Below are 17,313 nucleotides of genomic sequence, written 5' to 3' on the forward strand. Positions count from 1 at the left end.
AACTCTGCATGACCAGTTACAAACCCACCCTCCTTCACTCAAGGAGCACATAGCAGAGTGTCTACTATTATGTCTGATCAGGCTAGGCTCTAGGGATAGGGCCAGCAATGCCAGGAGCCAATCTGACCTGCAGTGTGCTTCAGGAGCTGTGGTCCATAGTTCTGCCAGCTAAGGTTGTAAAGACTGTCAGAAACAAAAACACTAGCCTGTGGAAAGGGTTCTATGTCTGTCCTTTGTCAAGTTTGGGAGAGCCATCTAGTCCTTTACTGTGCTTGGGGTGAATGAACATCTGATTCTCTACCCATCACCGGACCCAACCAAGGAAAAGACTCCAGGAGCTAAAGAACCCAGTACCTGCCCCAGTCCGTGGCTGCCACTGGAGGTGACTGCAGCAACCCCGCCCCTGGGTTGGGTGGGACGGGAACTGCGAACATCCTGAGGCCCGGTGTGATCTAGGTGGGCTCAGCCCTGGTACCCTCAGCCTAGGCAGGTGCAGACCCCTAGGACGGCCGCTGCGCGGAGTGGCTCCGCCCCGAACTGTCACGGACAGCGCAGGCAGGCGCAGGGTGCATCCCAGAGGCTGACGTAGTTGAAGACATCTGCGGAGCCCAAACTCGGCCCCGGCCCGCCAGTGACCACGGCCCTCAGGGAGCCACCCCCGGCCCCGCCCCAGGCGTCCCCGCGCCACCGTTTGGCGACACTGCGGCAGGCAGCGGGCGCGTTGCCATGGCGGCCGGGCGCGCGTAGCTGGCGGTGCCCAGCTCAGCCCGGCAGGCTCAGAGGCGGCAGCCAGCTTGGACGGGGATCTGCCCGGGAAAGGACCCGCCAGAGAGGGGATCTGACCCAGAGAAAACCTGCTGGGGAGGGGATCCCAGACCGGAGATCTGTCCAGGGCCAGAGTTCCAACCTGCGCGCAGGCCCTGCTGAGCGCCAAGATGCAGGCCATGGACCCAGCCTCCCGGGGCTTCTACGAGGAAGATGGCAAGGACTTGGACTTCTACGACTTCGAGCCGCTCCCCACCCTGCCGGAGGATGAGGTGAGCCCGTCCCAGAAGCCCACCTGCTCCAGAAAAGGGGTGGGGAAAAGAAGTGGGTGGAACACAGCTCTCCTGCTGCATAGATTCTGGCCCCTCGTAGTAGCAACTGCTAGGGGATCCTGTCCTCAACCCCACCCGCCACAGAACAGCTGGAATGCTATATGGGACAGCAATGGGACTGTTCCTGTAAAGTTGGCTACTGGAGGAATGGGCTCTTGGTTCTAATCCTTGAACAGAATTGGGAGGGGGTGGGGAGATTCTGGCAGGTAGGGACAATAGGGACACACCTGACCTCCACAGCTGGCCAGGTGCTGAAGCAGATGAGCTTAGGAATGGCCAGTGAGACCCCTTCCCATAATTGAGGGTTCTTCCTTCTCTGGAAAAACCTCCCTCCCCCAAGTCCCCTGAGAGCTTCTAGTACAGAGTGGCTGGAGCTACACACAGCCCCTCTTGGTTGGAGAAGCGAGGGACCCCTCCCCTAGGCCCCCAAACGATGGTCATGCACAAACTCCATGTTTTGAAAAAGCATGGCAAGCAGCCCCCCAAAATGCTCCCGGGGGTATCTTGACCTCCCTCAAGAATACAGGACCTTTGAGGAGCTCCTCCAAACCAGGCTCTGGAGTCCCTGTGAAGAATACACCATTCTTTAGCCCCTTAAGTACCCTGGTGCTAGAGACCCTCCACCAGCCTTTGCAGCTGGCCTGGCCAGCAGATGAGTGAAAGTTAGCCAGAACCCTCCTGAAGCATAAGCCTATGTGGTCTGCAGCACCAGGCCCTGGCAGCTCTTCCCTTCCTTTTCCCTAAAAGAGTGGGCTCTGAAAGCATTAAAAAAAAAATTGCTCCTGCCTGTCCCACCTCCAGGGCCCTCTGAGTAGTGCTGGGGTTGGTGCTGCCCCCCACCCCTGAGTGGCCTGGATTTGGTGCAATTTAAGGCTGTGAAGAGGAGAGTCCAGGGAATAAATAAACCTTTGGACATCTCGCTGGCTTTGATGGGAAAGAAAGGATGCCCTCAGCACACGGCCTTCAGAACTGCTGGAGGACAGGACATGTTCTAGGGTATCTGTGGGAGCCTGAGCTCTCGGCTGCCAATAGAAGCAGATCTGAGAACCTCTGTGGCCTTTTGTATCAGCCACTGAGCCTGGAGGGCTCACTCTGAGCCTGGCATTTGAGGCAGTGGGTACCACTACATCAATGGAACCTAAGCGTGCAGGTGGAAGCTGAGCCTTGTACCCAGAGTGCCATCTGTCTACCATGCCCTGATAGCTTCTGTATTAGAAATGTCCTCGGTCCCTCTGGATTGGAGAGGTTTCACATACACAGTGCATGAGATAGCCATCCTCTGACTGTGGTGAGTCCTTTGTGTGAAACGGAATTCCCCCATTTTAATGGCATTCAGTGGGACGTTCAGGTGAGCCTCTCACCTGAGCAAGAGTGTTATTTTTATTCCTCTAAACAGGAGGTAGCTAGTAATAGGGCTCAGCTGTAGGGTGCTTGTCTAGCATGCACAAGGCTTTGGATTCACAAGGAAACTGAACAACAGAAACCGAGTCTCTAAAATAAGAGAAGAGCCTTAGGGTCCTGGCCTGGCGCCAACAGAATCCCATGTCTAAGAATTCAGCTGAGATTAGATTTTAGGCTTCCTGCAGTCAATTCAGTCCCCATTAAGGTTTTTAAATTTGTGTTCATCAAGGTCACATGACTCGGTGCCTGGCACAGCCTTCTGTGTCTGGCTGTATTTGAAAGCTGTCCAGAGTAGGGTGGCAAAGAGTTAGGCTGCCACTCATCCTGAATCTCCGAGCTGGTTAATCCCACGGGGTTGGTGTGACCCAGACAATGACAGCTCTTGTACAGGTGAGGTAAGGCCAGATCCAGGATACATACAGAGCACATAGGACATCAGAATTCTCTCTACTACAACCAAAAAATAAAATCCTACAGAGCTTCCAGGGGCCCCTAAATATCTTTACCCTCTCATGGCTCAAAGAAAATCCAAATAGCTTGAGAACATGCTGTCTAATCCCTTGATAACTGGTAGAGGGCTAAACAGGCTCACTGAGGACCTTACCATGATGGTCAGAGATGACCCTGAACGTGATATGTGTGAGCAGGTCCTTCCTCTGTAGTGGGGGTGGGAAATGCCCATTAGAAAACATCTTGTCATTTTCTTGTGATGAAGAGTCCAGCACCTGCTCCCAGCGATTTCTCCAGAGAATCAAGTCACATGAGCAGGCCACGTGTCTATGAGAAAACCCACTGAACACTTAGAACTCATCATGAATAGTTCAGCATGTCCCATTAGGTTGTGGAGGCTGAAGCCATGCTGTGTCTCCTGGTCTTTTAGACCAAAACAGCAAGAAGAACCTCCTGGATGCACAGTCGAGATACTCTGACCAAGAATTATGCAAGGTGGACTTCTTGAAGGAGGTGGTCTTTCCTGGATTCAACATCAGTCTTTCTGGACATGGAAAGTGGAGTCAGAGACAAAATAGTAAGACTGGACTCTAGAGCCATAGTTGCTGGAAAGGCAGGCATGCAAATGGCTGTGGCCGAGGGCCCAGCAGTGCTGATCAAGAGGTAGGTGATAAAACTGGACTTCAGGAGTGCAGAGAAGTACTGGTTTGGGAATGAAGAGGGCACCATTGGGTGTCAGCAGAGTTCTCACTGTTCCTAAGCCAATGGAAAGCCTTCCATAACCTCCTGGTGCTGGACAGGCCTTGGGGACTGAAAATGAACAGAGACCCACAGCAGAGATTCTCCCATAAAGAAAGGGGTATTCCCATCATGCCCTTAAAGTCCATAGAATATGCTTCAAAGTGGACTCTGAGCAGAAGACAAGCTAAAACAAGAATGGAACCCTGAGCCAGCGGGGTGGGCACTTGGGGGCAGACACAGCCCACAGAGCACCTTGCAAGCTCTGGCATCCCTGATGGGATTTGGCTGCTCATGATCTGAGGCTGCCAACAAATGCTGCCAGCATCAGTTTGAGTTTGATGTTGGCAGGCCCCGTTATGATAAGCTGAAAAGTTAATTGGTTATAAATGCACTTGAAGTATGCACGATGACCCCCCTAGAGTCCCTAACACCCAGCTCCAAGTCTGTCTAAGGGAGGGGGAGCTCTTTAGCACACATCAGCCCTAAGCAGGACACTCTGCAGTAACCAGATAAGGCCTTGCCCTGTGAAGCTCAAGGATCAGCTAAAGTGTCTCTCCCTGGAGCACAGTCCCCAATCCCCAGGGTCTCATCCCTCCCAGGTCTGGCTGAATTTGTACCAGTACACTGCAAGCAGAGGGCTGATCTGCCGGGAAATTACATAGGTGATCCCCACCCCACATCCTTAAGTACCACCCTGATAAGGATGGTTGAGGGGCAGGCTGGACTGTGAAAGAACTTCTCACCCACCAGGGATCTGAGCCTATATAGGGCAAATGGAGCCACAGAGTTGGCTGAAGACCAGACCATGCTGGCAAGAGCTGTGGGAGACTGCAAGCTTGGAGCTCACAGTGTCTGGGTCTGCACGAGAGTCTTAGTGTGCTCGGTGTGGGAACTCCATACAGACCCACATCTATAGGAGTAAGCTTTACTGCTCCTGGGCATCATAGTAGATCATGTCTGTAGTGGCTCCTGGACCTGATACCTTGTGGAACCAAAGTTAGACCCTGTGACAGGCTGAACATATTGCACTGGAACTGAGCTGTTTGGCAGAGAAACTGGGCTACCCCATCTCCAGGCAGTCTCTTGAGGAAGCCAATGAAAACACACAGGGTGGGCTCCTATTGGAATGGAGGGGGTATCTGGCAAATGGCAGCTGAGACTCTCCTGGTCTGTTATTCTTGTCCCCAGCCCATTAGCCAAAGCTTTCCCCCACCCCCATGCCACCCCCTCCGGTGGCATAGGTTTGGGCAAAAGACAGTCTTTTCTCCTGTCTAGCAAAACTGGAACAGCTGTAGGTCCTAGAAGCAGGTGACTCCAGAGCCCAGAATTCAGGCCTCTGGGTCCTTCAGTACTTAGCGTGGGGGTACTGGCAGGGGCTACAACTATGTAAGCTGACTCTGTCTTTGGAGAAGGCCATGGCTGGAAGCAATGACTCAGGGCCCACAGGTTCATCCCAGAATCATAGAAATAACCCTGTGCTCCTGCTTTTTCAAGTTATATACCCCTACCATAAATTGACACTGGGGGCTACAAGTCTTCAGCTGCTCTGAGATCTGCCCAGGCTCCCCACTGTCAGGAGCATCTTCCTACCATACCTAAGTAGGAGGCAGTGATGTAGGCTGCAGGATGGCCAAGCAGCATGTCTGGCAGGGTTGCCTTCTGCTGGCGGCACATCCTGTCATGGCTGTGAGCAAGCAGGCCTGTTGGCCAGCATGAGCAGCAGTAGTGGGGTGCCGGCAGGCCCTGCTGAGGGACTGACAGTGACTCAGACTCAGAGTGAGCTGGCTTCATCTCTCTTACCTGGCACAGCCCGCAGGGTCTACAAGGTTGCATACTACCTCGCTTAAGTGTCTGTGTAGGTTTGCATGAGCATGTATGTACAGGCATGTTGTACACTGTGCAGGCACATTCATTCCTGTGTGGAGGCATGAAGGGGTGGTATACACATGTGTATGCATTGTATGTGTGTGCCTCTTTGGCCAGGGCCAGTGGGCATCACTGGGAGCTTGGGTTCTTTTGGCTTCTAAGGAGTCCTTGGTACTATGAAGAAACTGCAGACTTGGAGCCCTGGTTAGAAAAAAAAAACAGCTTAACAAGTCAGGGGGCTTCTGTCTCAGGAGTAGGAGGTCTGGGCAAGTGACCTCACCAAGCCCTACCTTGGACTCAAAGAATGGAATGGCCTGAGGAGATGCAGGATCTAACACCCACCCAGAACCTAAAAGCTCAGGCCAGCACGTGAGAATTCTGTTTGATTTCTGCCTTTGGCTGGTCACTTGCTTGGTTGGTTGGTTGGTTGGTTTAAGCACTCTGTCTTCTCATCTGCAATCTGTGCTCATGGGGATGCCTTACAATGTCAGCTAGAGGCAAAGATCATTAAGGATTGTCATCTGCCTGTGTCCTGGGGTCACAGCCATGCCAGGAGAAACCTTCTTCAGCACCCTACCAATCCCAACAAAGGGTATCCACATCCTTTGCCCCCACCAGCCCCGAGCCCAGTTCTCAAAGACACTCCCGCCTACACCTGTAAGTGGGTGGTACACAAACACATGGACACAGGAGATGCCAAGGCCCTGACAGCAGCCAGGCAAGGGCCTTGCAGTCTTAGATATCTGATACGAATGAGTGCTAGTGTGTGTGGATGCGTGTGGGTAGGTTCGGCTGTGCTCATGAGTGTAGGTGTGTGGAACAGTATGCATTATTGTATGGGATCTTTTTTTTTTTTTTTTACTAAGTATGAGTATGTGTACGTGGAGACAAGTATGTGTGAATGTCTGTGCCTGTTCTGAGCAGCACACTGGTAGCTTCACCAAATGCTCCATGGTTGTGACATTCAAGGGACAGCAGGATAACTCTGTCTATAAAAGGGCCTGGCCTAAGGCCCTTTTCCTGACTGTGAGTGAAGTATTCACTGGTGCAGTATTCTCCGGATGGACTACCAGGGCCTTCCTGGGGCAGCCCTCTGTGGGCTCACACCAAGCCTGTCTTGACAGGAAAACGTGTCTCTGGCTGACATCCTCTCCCTGCGGGACCGAGGCCTCAGTGAGCAGGAGGCCTGGGCTGTGTGCCTAGAGTGCAGCCTGTCCATGCGGAGTGTCGCCCACGCAGCTATCTTCCAGACCCTGTGCATCACGCCAGACACCTTGGCCTTCAACACCAGTGGGAACGTGTGCTTCATGGAACAGCTCAGTGGTGAGAAAAAGGGGAACATGGTAGGGGTGAGGGATACCCCGTGCAGCACAGAGGAGGTACCTTAACGTTGGCTGGGAGCACCGAGCAGTTGGGGGACACAAGGGAGGACATGGGATCCTCTATGAGGGAGAAAGGCCGACTGGATGTTGAGTTTAGGTGGCCCCTGTAAACCACAGCATCCTAAGACTGCCGTCCACTCCCTCAGAGAGCCAGAGAAGTGCCCAGCCACAATTCTGAGCTCTATTCAGGCCTTCCTCATAAGAGGATGCCTGGGTCACTGTCTCCCCTAGGCTGGCACCCCTTGCCTGCAGGAAACAGATGCAGGGGACCTGAAGGGTTAGACTTATCTGGCTACTTAAGCTGACCACCATTAGGGGAAAGGTTGGGTTTCTCAAGTTAGGAGGCCAGGATAAATTCTTCAAGAATCCAAACAAATTCCTTTTCTCTTTCTGCTTTGGAACTCTTGTGGCTCCAGTGTGGTGTATCATTCATTGCCTTGGATGCTTACCACCTTCCTTAGAGCCATTAATATCAGGCAAAGGACAGAGGCTCCCAGGAATCAGTCCTCCTCCTGTCCCAGAAGGCTCCCAGGGTCTGAGCTGTGGTGGGTGGGATTATTCTTTGTCAAAGGGCAAGATCAGAACGCCTTTTCTCTTATTCTCCAAGATGACCCCGAGGGTGCCTTTGTACCCCCAGAGTTTGACCTGACAGGAAACACCTTTGAGGTAAGTACCAGCAAGTGGTGTCTCCCCAAGCCCTGCCCTCTTCCTTTATAGGGTTACCTTTGTTACCATAGCGTCATGGTCTCCGTGTAATAGGCTGTCCCCAGAAGGGGGTGGGGCAAAGGCTGTCCTCAGTGGGGGCTGCCTCTAGGGCCCCCACCTTCATCCTTGGTGGCTACTGGAAGACATGAGGGTGTTTGGAAGCAGTGGCCTTGGACATCTCTGTTAGGGTTGTTGTTGAATTCACTTACTGCAAAGTCAAATCAGATGGCTTCTCTGCCTCACCAATGACTTGGTGGGAGGAACCAGAGAAGGGTATGCATGGCCACCACCCTTAAGAAACATCTCTGGGGAGCCGGAGAGATGGCTCAGTGGTTAAAAGCCCTTGCTGCTCTTAGAGAGCACCCAAGTTGGGTTGCCAACATCCACATAGTGGTTCAACTCATCCTTAACTCCAGTTTCAAGGGATCCCATGCCAGCTGCTGTCCTCTGATCAAAAGAGTTTCTCTGTTTTATTTGAAATAGGGTCTGACTGCATTGTCCAAGTGTCTTAGTTAGGATTACGATTGCTATGATGAAACACCATAACCAAAGCAACGTGAGGAGGAAAATATTTGTTTGACTTACACTTTCACATCATGGTCCATCACTGGAGGAAGTCAGGACAGGAAAGAACCTGGAGGCAGGAGCTGATGCAGAGGCCATGGAGGGTGCTTCTTATTGACTTGCTCTTTATGGCTTCTTCGGCCTGGTTCCTTATAGAACCCAAACACACTGTCCCAGAGATGGCACCAGCTACGACGGGCTGGGCCCTCCCCCATCAATCACTAATTAAGAAACTGCCAAGAGCCAGATCTTATGGAAGCATGTTCTCAATGGCGGTCCCCTCTTCTCAGATCACTTCAGCTTGTGCCGAGTTCACTGACATTCTCTCTAGTCTTCACATCGAGTCCTTCAGAGACACTGTTTTCCTTAGTGTCACTAGACTGTGGTTGACAAACCAAAGTTGTATAATTCCAGTGCACCAGGTGATGTTCCAATGCATGCTGATGCTATAACGACTTCGATATACACTGATGTTGAATGCGGCGTTTGATTTTATTTCACCCAGCATGAGTTAGAACTTGATCTTCCTCTGTGGCTGGATGGCCATTCCCCAGCTCTGTTTATTGGCTGCCATCCTGCACATACAACAACCATCCATCAGGATCCAGACAAAAGCCATCGGCTTCCAGACCCACTCTGGTCCATGGTCCCTCGCTCGCCTTTAAGCTCCAACCCTATTCTCTTACCTGCCCACTTCTTAGCAAGCCCTGTGACCTGGTGGAGAGCTTGCCTGCAGGGGCACTGACTTGCCAGACTCTTCCCTGTAGCGGATGTAAAATCTGGATACTGAGCTCCATCTAAGCTCTGTCAGCATGGTGACTAGAACGGCCTACATCATGAATCTGTCTGGGTAGAATTCATGTTATGTTCTTCATCTCCAAGACATCTTTTGCTTATTGACTTTTAGTTCATCATTGGATCCCTCTTCCTCCCCCTCCCCCCCTCCTCCCCCTCTTCCTCCCCCTCTTCCTCCTCCTCTTCCTCCTCCTCTTCCTCCTCCTCTTCCTCCTCCTCCTCTTCCTTTTTTATCTTCTAGAAACAGGGTTGGCCTCAAACTCAATATGTAGCCAAACATGGCCTTGGCTCCTGCCTCCATCTCGCAAGTGTCAGGATTACAAGCCTGCACCACCATGTCTGGTTTTTCCAGAGCTGAGGGTCTGTGTGTACTAGACAAGCTCCATAGCTGTCTCAGCCCATTGTGATCTCTCTTGAAACCCCCTAGGGATAGTTTAAAGCCCTTACTGTTGAAGTCCTGGATATCTTTTATTACATTTACTCCTAAGAACATATCAGGTCAGGGATGGTGGCACATGCCAACCTGGTCTACATAGTGAGTTCCAGGATAACCAGAGCTACATAGTGAGCTCCTGTCTCAAAAGGAAAGAAATCGGGTTCTGAGTCCATCCGAAAATTGATGGTTTGGTTATGTTTTGACTTTCAGCTTTCTGTTTCTTTGTTAGCTTCAGTCACTTTAATGTCAAACCATCTTGCAGAATCTTGCTACTATTTCTAACAACTTAGAGGACCTTTTCATTTTTTTTCCTCTTTCGCTGATCAAATCATCAACAGTGTTTCAATCTGTCTCCTCCGGGGACAAAGCTTATTTCTGTTCCAAACCTCAGTGAGTGTACCATCTAGTCAACAGCAGAAGTGCAACCTGCCTTGGAGGACTGCTTACCCTGACCTAACCATATGGACAGCACTGGCCTTGGCCATAAGAGTTCTTTTCTGAGCTTATCAAGGTTTACCAGGAACACATATTTCATATTATGAAATATTTCTTCTGTCCTCTGGAAATGATCATGCAATTTCCTTCACTGAGATGTTAATGTGTGCATTTTTATGTTCTACTGTTACCACCCTGCCCCACTTAGGAAAAGCTGGGCTAACCAAGTGTCATATCTCTTCTGGGAACCGTTGAATCTGACTAATAAGGACTTACCAGAGGTCTTCTAGGGTTTTCGTGGGCAGCTGGTACATTTTACCCTATGAATGTTTCTAACCAGCGCTGGTTTTGAGATTGCTCTGAGCTTGTCTGTTTGCTCTGTTTATACAAGAATGGGCTGATCTATGCCTTGAAAGTCTGGGAAGAGTCATTGAAAAGAACATCAGCTTCCTTTGTGAACAATTTCTCACTACCATCAATATTTAATAGTTATAGAACCGTTCTTGTTTGTGCTGCAAAGATTTTTCTTTTCTTTTTTTTTTTTTTAACTACAGCAGATGAAAACAGGCACCTAGTGGGCTTGGGGTGATACCCTTTGCATCTCTGTGATGTCTGCAAATTTCCTGTTTCCATGTGCTGGCCCTTTCTTCTTTGCCTTCTCTTTTTTCCTCTGTCAGTCTAACCAGAGGCTGTTTATCTTATTATTTCTCTTAGAGTATCCTCTGCATTGTCTGGTCCTTGGGGGTATCTGTGTGCTCTCGGCTATGGGTTCTTATTGCTGATTCTATCTTTTCTTTTGGTGCTTGTTTCTTATTCTCCTTTCTTTTGTTTGCTTTGAGTTCAGCAGCTGATTCTTTTTTCACTTCAGGGGGAAACTTGGCTCATCCATCTTCATCTCCTTAGAGTCGGTATTTCCCGCTGTGACTCTCCCTCTGCATGTGAGCTTTGTCATACCGTGCTTGCTTCTGGGTAATCTTGTTTTTTAGCTCAGTCTATGCGTTGTGCAGTTATGTGAATAGGCTGGGTATACACAGAAGGCACACATGTAACCAGTATACAGCCCTGTAATTTTTCAAAGGCTGGGGTCTCAGCGATCAGTATCCAAACGGAGCTATCACAATGAGAAGCTGGCACCACCGCCCCCAGGGTGGCTGTCCAACCACACAGAACAGAGATATTGATATCATTCTGTTCTGCGGCTTCCTGTGGCTGGACTCAGCAGGGCTGGTGGAGGCTGGCTCCTCTGCCCCGAGTTGTGAGAGCTGTCATGGGAGCAGAGTCACTGGAAAGTAGTCATGCCCTACAATTGTTTCCTATTTCTGAACACACTGGGACTTTCTAGTGCATCTTTGTCTTTTTTTTTTCCTTTGACTTTCTGACTCAGTCGGCTGAACCACTGCTGGGCCCCTCCCCCGCCCCCTGCATACCTGCTGGATACAGCAAGTGCAGGTTTCCTTTGTTCTGTGAACCCTTGTGTTCCTTGATCAGGTGCAGCCTCTTCCATGCAGCTCAGGCTCGCTCATCCATGTGTCTGGTTGCTTTATTCATTGTTTATTTATTTGCCCTTGTAACCATGCAATTCTGCCTCGGGGAACCGGTGACTGGGGCTCTTCCTGTAGAGGGCAGTATGTTCCCACCGTACAGAGCAAGTAGCCACTGAGCACCAAAGGATCCTTTTGCTCCCCTGGGGCTGAGCCCTGTGCAGAGGGGATTTCCTGTGGGTTGATTGCAGTGTGGTTATCCAAGGTGGAACAGGATGCTGGGGGTATATGTCAGAGAGGGGATCCAGGTCCACGGTCTCCTTCAGTTCCCTGGACGACCTATGACCTTTCTGTGTTCCACACACACAGAGAGTTGATTCTTCCTACCTTAGTCTTATTCTAGAGAGACTCTGAGTATACGTGGGGAGTGTCCCCACATCCACCCTGGGAAATATGGCTCTAGTATAAGCCATGGTGCCCAGGGTCTTTGTTCTGTCCCAGATTGGCTTTACTCCGAAGGACTTTGCTGGAGCTTGCCGGAAGCCGTAAACAGTCCGGGTGATATAACATCAACAGGAGCCCAGGGTCAAGTGTGTGTCCTGGAGCCTCACTCTGGCTCAAATACACCCTTTCTGGAATGTTCTGACACCAGCTCATCCACCTTGGACCCTCTGTGTTCCATACACCATCTAGACACACACACACACACACACACACACACACACACACACACGCACATCCTCTCCTCTTCTGCTTCCAAGACTAACTCCCCCAACACATACTCTAGAACCTCCTGGGCTTGCAGTCAGTCTTCTCAGAACTGAGTATGGTCAATGCCCTTGTCCAAAAATCCCCACAGGCTCACTAGCGTCCAAAAGGTAACAATCCCCCAGCCTCTGCGATGTCCCCTCCTCCACATACGCAGGTCCCTGTCGTGCCCTTGTCACTCTGATGGGCTCCTGTGGTAGCAGCCTTGATAGCCCAGTGCTGTCGACTATCATTTGCTTGAGACCACGGTCATCACAGACAACCATGATGATGGGAGACTATGAGTTTGTGAGCACAGCAGAGAGGCAACAGGTCCATCAAGGGTTGCAGACCTCTGCTCGCAGGTAAACTTCAGGCTAGGGATCAAAGGATGAGTTTAAAAAAAAACAAGGAGCTGCGTGATAAGGATAAGGAGACTCACACTCAGCAGGCAGCAGCCAGCAGGTCTGCGGTCCCCTTTCCTCACTCTGATTCCTCTCACAGAAGATAAGGGGACAACCAGGCTGGAAAAGGAGTGTTGGTCTGTGATGAGGGGCAGCCAGGATCCCAGCCCTGGCTAAGAATGCAGCAGACAAAGACCTTTAGCAGGGGCTAAATCCAGAACAGGCACACACACACACACACACACACACACAGGACCTAGGCCTAAGAGAACAAAAGACTTCCGACATATGAAAACAGCCCAGCTCAAATGGGTTCCTTTGTATCCATAGTTTCAAGCTAGAAACATAATTTAAGTGTGCCACTTATAAGAGCAACAAAACCCACAGGAATCCCAGAGATTAAGGCGGCAGATTTTTAAGAAATAGGGAAAAAATCAAGTATTAAGTTAACACAATGAACATACATTGAGACATCCTACTGTGCCCCTTAAATATAGATGGTTATTTGTGAGTTAAAAGTGTAAATTAAAATAAATGCTCTGACTACACATAGTGATTTCATTTTGTAAACAGATTAAAAGAGGAGCTAGTCCTTCCTGAATAACATTGGCTTCCCCACACCCACACCCTTCCACACACCTGGTGTCCCAGCCTTGTGCACAGCCCTCCCTCCCTCTCCTGAGCACAGACAGGACTGTGGCAACTTTTAAACCAAAAGAAAATTCTTCTTTTCTCCTGCTTGCATCCTGTTTGTGAAGAATGCCTCAGGCAAAATAGGCAGCTGGGGAGAACAGGATTTCTATGCCTTGGGCAACAGGCCCAGGCAGCACACTGAACACAGACTCTCTAGTCTGCTTAGCCCTGAGCCTTGGCAGGGGAAAGCAGCCATTTGCAGGGCAGGTACTAACACTCCTTGGTACCGCAGGCTCACATCTACTCCCTGGGGGCCACACTGAAGGCTGCCCTGGAGTATGTCCCAGAACCAGAGCTGGAGCCCAAGCTGAGCACAGACCTGGAGGGACTGCTGAGCCAGATGCAGGCAGAAGACCCCAGAGAGCGGCCGGATCTGGCGGTAAGCTCCCAGCTGGACACACATGGTGCATGAACACCTAAGCACAGGCAGCACAGATCCCGCAACCTCACTGAGGTTCCTTGGCTAGAATCTGGAGGCGCTGCATTCTGTTGAAGTAAAGGCCAGTCTTTACTAGACGTTTGTAATGAAATTTGTAATGGAAGTTATCAGGGACAAAAGAGAGTCTTTTCCTGCCAGGGTGTACGAGTTTATATGTACCAGAAAGTGCATGTGGAAGCAGGAGGACTGGTCTGGGGGTGATGGGTGCCATCCCAGAGCTGTGCAGTTGGCGGGGGAGGGAATCAGGAGGCTAGGTCTCCTTCTTGTTGAGCTGCATACCTGAGAGGCACCCTGGCACCTGCAGAGCATCATAGCACTGTGTGAGGAGAAGATGCAGCCTGTGTCCTCATGCCGCCTGTGCCGCAGTCTCTCAGCCATTGGAAGAAGGGTGCTCTCCATTGAGTCCTTCGGAGCATTCCAGGGTAAGCGCCATCACCTCCATGTCTATTCCTAGACATATATATACACACACATACACATTCATATGTGTATACAGGGACAGTGCACATCTATACAACCACCCCAGAAGTATGCACATAGTATGCACATATAGAATCATGCACCCTCACTCATACTCATCTGTCCTTGTACACAATACCACACTCACAGTCACATACATGTTCAGATCTAACATGTGTATCCCATGCAGACACACTCACATGTTTATACCACTGCATATGTAAATACACAAATGCCTGCTTATACTACCCACTCCAGTGTAAGCGTGCACACATCCACATTCAAGTGCACACCACACATACATTCACACACGTGCATGCTGGGCACACACCGGAATTTTCAGACTCAGGATTAGTGACTCCAGCCAGCCTTGTCTGGTATTCTCACCTCTTTGCATGACAAGCTGTTGTTATACGTCTGGAACTTATCATAGTCTCGAGACTGTGCTTGCCCCCTCAACCACCCAGAGCCTCAGAATGGCTAGAGGACCCTCCACCCCAGCAGCAGTGTTTGCAATGCTATAACCATGGTGACTAGGCCAGGTGTGGTGGCGCACGCCTTTAATCCCAGCACTCGGGAGGCAGAGGCAGGTGGATTTCTTAGTTCGAGGCCAGCCTGGTCTACAAAGTGAGTTCCAGGACAGCCAGGGCTATCAGAGAAACCCTGTCTCGAAAAACCAAAAAAACCAAAAAAAAAAAAAAACCAAAAAAAAAAACAAACCAAAAACACCATGGTGACTGACAGCAGCACCCCAGTACCAGCAGAGGGTAACATCTGCATGCAGAGCCTTAGACAGACTACAGAGTAAAACAGGCAGCAGAGTCACTGCAGCATGTATGCAAAACTGTGTGTCATAGTGTTTGTGCAAGGCTGTGTGCCGTTGCATGTGTACAAGACCTTGCTGCATGCCGTGTGTGTAGAAAACTGTGTACCCTATAACTGCCACCAGATTCCGTTTCTCCCCTTAAGGAGTGGCTTGTGTGATCATAATAGAAAAATAAGGAGCTTTGGGACAGAGTAATTAGACAGGCAAGGGCTGGTCCTCTGGGACACTCAGCCAAGAGGGAGACTTAGAAACCTCCACTCAGAGTCTCTAATTGGCTGAGTTATGTGACAATAGATCCTGGGGGCCTCTGGAGCCTATGCTAAGGGGTGAATGGGACTCTGGAAGTGCAGGACAGGTAAGCCTGCCCTGGGAGGCTTTGGGGGAGGGATCTGTGATGGTGAGTTAGGACAGGGTTAGAGGTGGCTCTCAGGGAGCCACCCTAGCACAGACTCCATTCCAAGCTTCCCGGCTGTAACTGTATCCTACCTTCTGCTCAGAGCTCAGCGAGAACACATGGAGGGGAAGGCCTGCTCCAAGAAATGTGGGGCCCAAGAAGATGCCAGGAGACCTCAGCACTGACCCAGAGGCACTGTTCCCATCAAAGGGCCTACTCCAGCCTCCTGCTTCCAGGGATGCTGAGCAGGAGGCTGGGCAGAGGCCCAGAGCCCCATCCCCCAAACCACTGCTGTCAGCCTCCATGAGAAACGGTGAGAACCCAGGACAGGAAGGACTGGCTGACCTTGTCCTGGATGCCAGGTGCCCCCTGGGCGAGCTGGACAGAGACAACCTCAGGCGAAGCCGGCTGAAAAAGGCTCAGACGTTTCCCAGGCTACTGCAGGAAAGCACAGAGACCAGCACCCTCTGCCTGTCACTGAACGGCTCGAGAAACCAGCTGGCCATATCGGAGTTCTTTCCGCCAGACCCCAGGAAGCTCTTCCTGGAAGGGAAAAATGGCCTTTCTGGTTTCAAAACACAGTCCAAAAGCAGACTGTGGCCAGAGCAGGAGCCTGGAGTCCAGTTGGATAAGACACCAGGTGCAGGCCGCAACCCACACAGGAGTCCAGGGGCCTCGGGGCAACTGGAGGCTTCATCTCCTAGCCAGGGATCTGTAGAGTACAAACCTTCACCCAGCCCCGTAGACGCTGGAGATTCAGACCATGAAGGCCACATACCTAGGAGTGAAGAGAAGATTCCAGAAGAATCCAGACAACCAGGAAGTGCAGCCACTGAACAGGTATGTGATGAGGGAGCAAGCAGGTGAGAAGCTGTCTCTCCTTAGCCAGGGGGTGTAGCTCACAAAGGACCTGCCCTGCCCTTCCTTCACTCCCAGGCAATAATTAACTGTGTTTCAGGGGAGACTTCCTGTTTCTAAAAGGAGCTTCAAACTCAAATTGGGGGAGGTGCCAGACATCACCCCCAGACCTGCAAGCTAACCTCTGGACAGCCTTAGAAAGCACTAACTTGCTCAGCCTCCATCCACCAGTGCATAGGTGCAGCCCCACAGTTAAAGGCTCCTACTGGTGCTACTTCAGGTTCCTTGAGCTTCACACCTCACAATGGGATGAAATTCTAGTGCACGAGTGTGCAGGCCAGACACAGACCACAACACTAAGTGTGACCCCCCACTTGACTGTTCTTTGGGTTCCTCAAAGCTCTGTGCCTCAGCCTGTTTCACAGGGTAAAGACACTTGAGCCAGTGGCCCAGTATACATACATCTGTCTACCAAGACATCTGCCTGCTGATGTCTACCAAGACATCTGCCTGCTGATGTCTACCGTCAGCCTGGTTTCCCACCAGGCTTTGTTGCCCCCAAAGGAGAGAGTGTGAGGCAGACGACTCTGTGGTGTATGTTGTCATCTGTACCCTGATGAGAGCTTGAAGAATTCCCATGGGAAGTGTGGTTACTTAAAGAGATGCAGGGTCCATGATGCAGACAATCCGTGTTGCCTGAGCCAGGGATGCACACATATTCTCAGCCACCATCACAACACCATCTTCTAGATGGATAAACAGATGCGTAGGTAGCTGGGGTAACCTGTGTAGGGGGAGGCAGTGCCAAAGGCAGAGAGTTGAGGTCTCTCCTTCGGAACAGAACACAGCAGACCAATGAGCCTAGCTTTCACCTGAACCATCTGGTCAACCTCCCTCAGACAGAAAATGATCAGGGCCCTGCAGACTTCAAATTCCCACATAAGAATGGCCCAGAGCTGGGAGCCCTCACCTCAGGTTCAAGGCTCATTGTTCCCTCCTGAGGATACAGTGATCCACCAAGAGCAGTGCAGATGAGCTGGAGAGCAAAGAGCCACAGGACTGACCTAACATGTCAACCCCTGCTATGCACAGGGCCAGTGGATAGCATCTTGGGTGAAGGGATGGCCTCAGAAAGCATCT

The 17,313-nt window shown here is 50.9% G+C and overlaps 1 protein-coding gene across 1 annotated transcript in view; it reads left to right on the top strand.

Annotated features, from left to right (window-relative positions):
- Positions 1–445: 445 nt before the first annotated feature.
- Kndc1 (kinase non-catalytic C-lobe domain containing 1) overlaps positions 446–17,313 on the top strand; it is a 47,218-nt gene continuing 30,350 nt past the window's right edge. The window contains exons 1-6 of the mRNA XM_021167366.1: positions 446–1,037; positions 6,680–6,878; positions 7,545–7,603; positions 13,430–13,576; positions 13,941–14,058; positions 15,419–16,155. Coding sequence (XP_021023025.1) covers positions 936–1,037; positions 6,680–6,878; positions 7,545–7,603; positions 13,430–13,576; positions 13,941–14,058; positions 15,419–16,155 — 1,362 coding nt within the window. The 5' untranslated portion in view covers positions 446–935. The remainder of the gene's footprint in view (positions 1,038–6,679; positions 6,879–7,544; positions 7,604–13,429; positions 13,577–13,940; positions 14,059–15,418; positions 16,156–17,313) is intronic.

Source organism: Mus caroli, chromosome 7 (genome assembly GCF_900094665.2).
Source record: "Mus caroli chromosome 7, CAROLI_EIJ_v1.1, whole genome shotgun sequence".
In the NCBI taxonomy this organism is placed as follows: domain Eukaryota; kingdom Metazoa; phylum Chordata; class Mammalia; order Rodentia; family Muridae; genus Mus; species Mus caroli.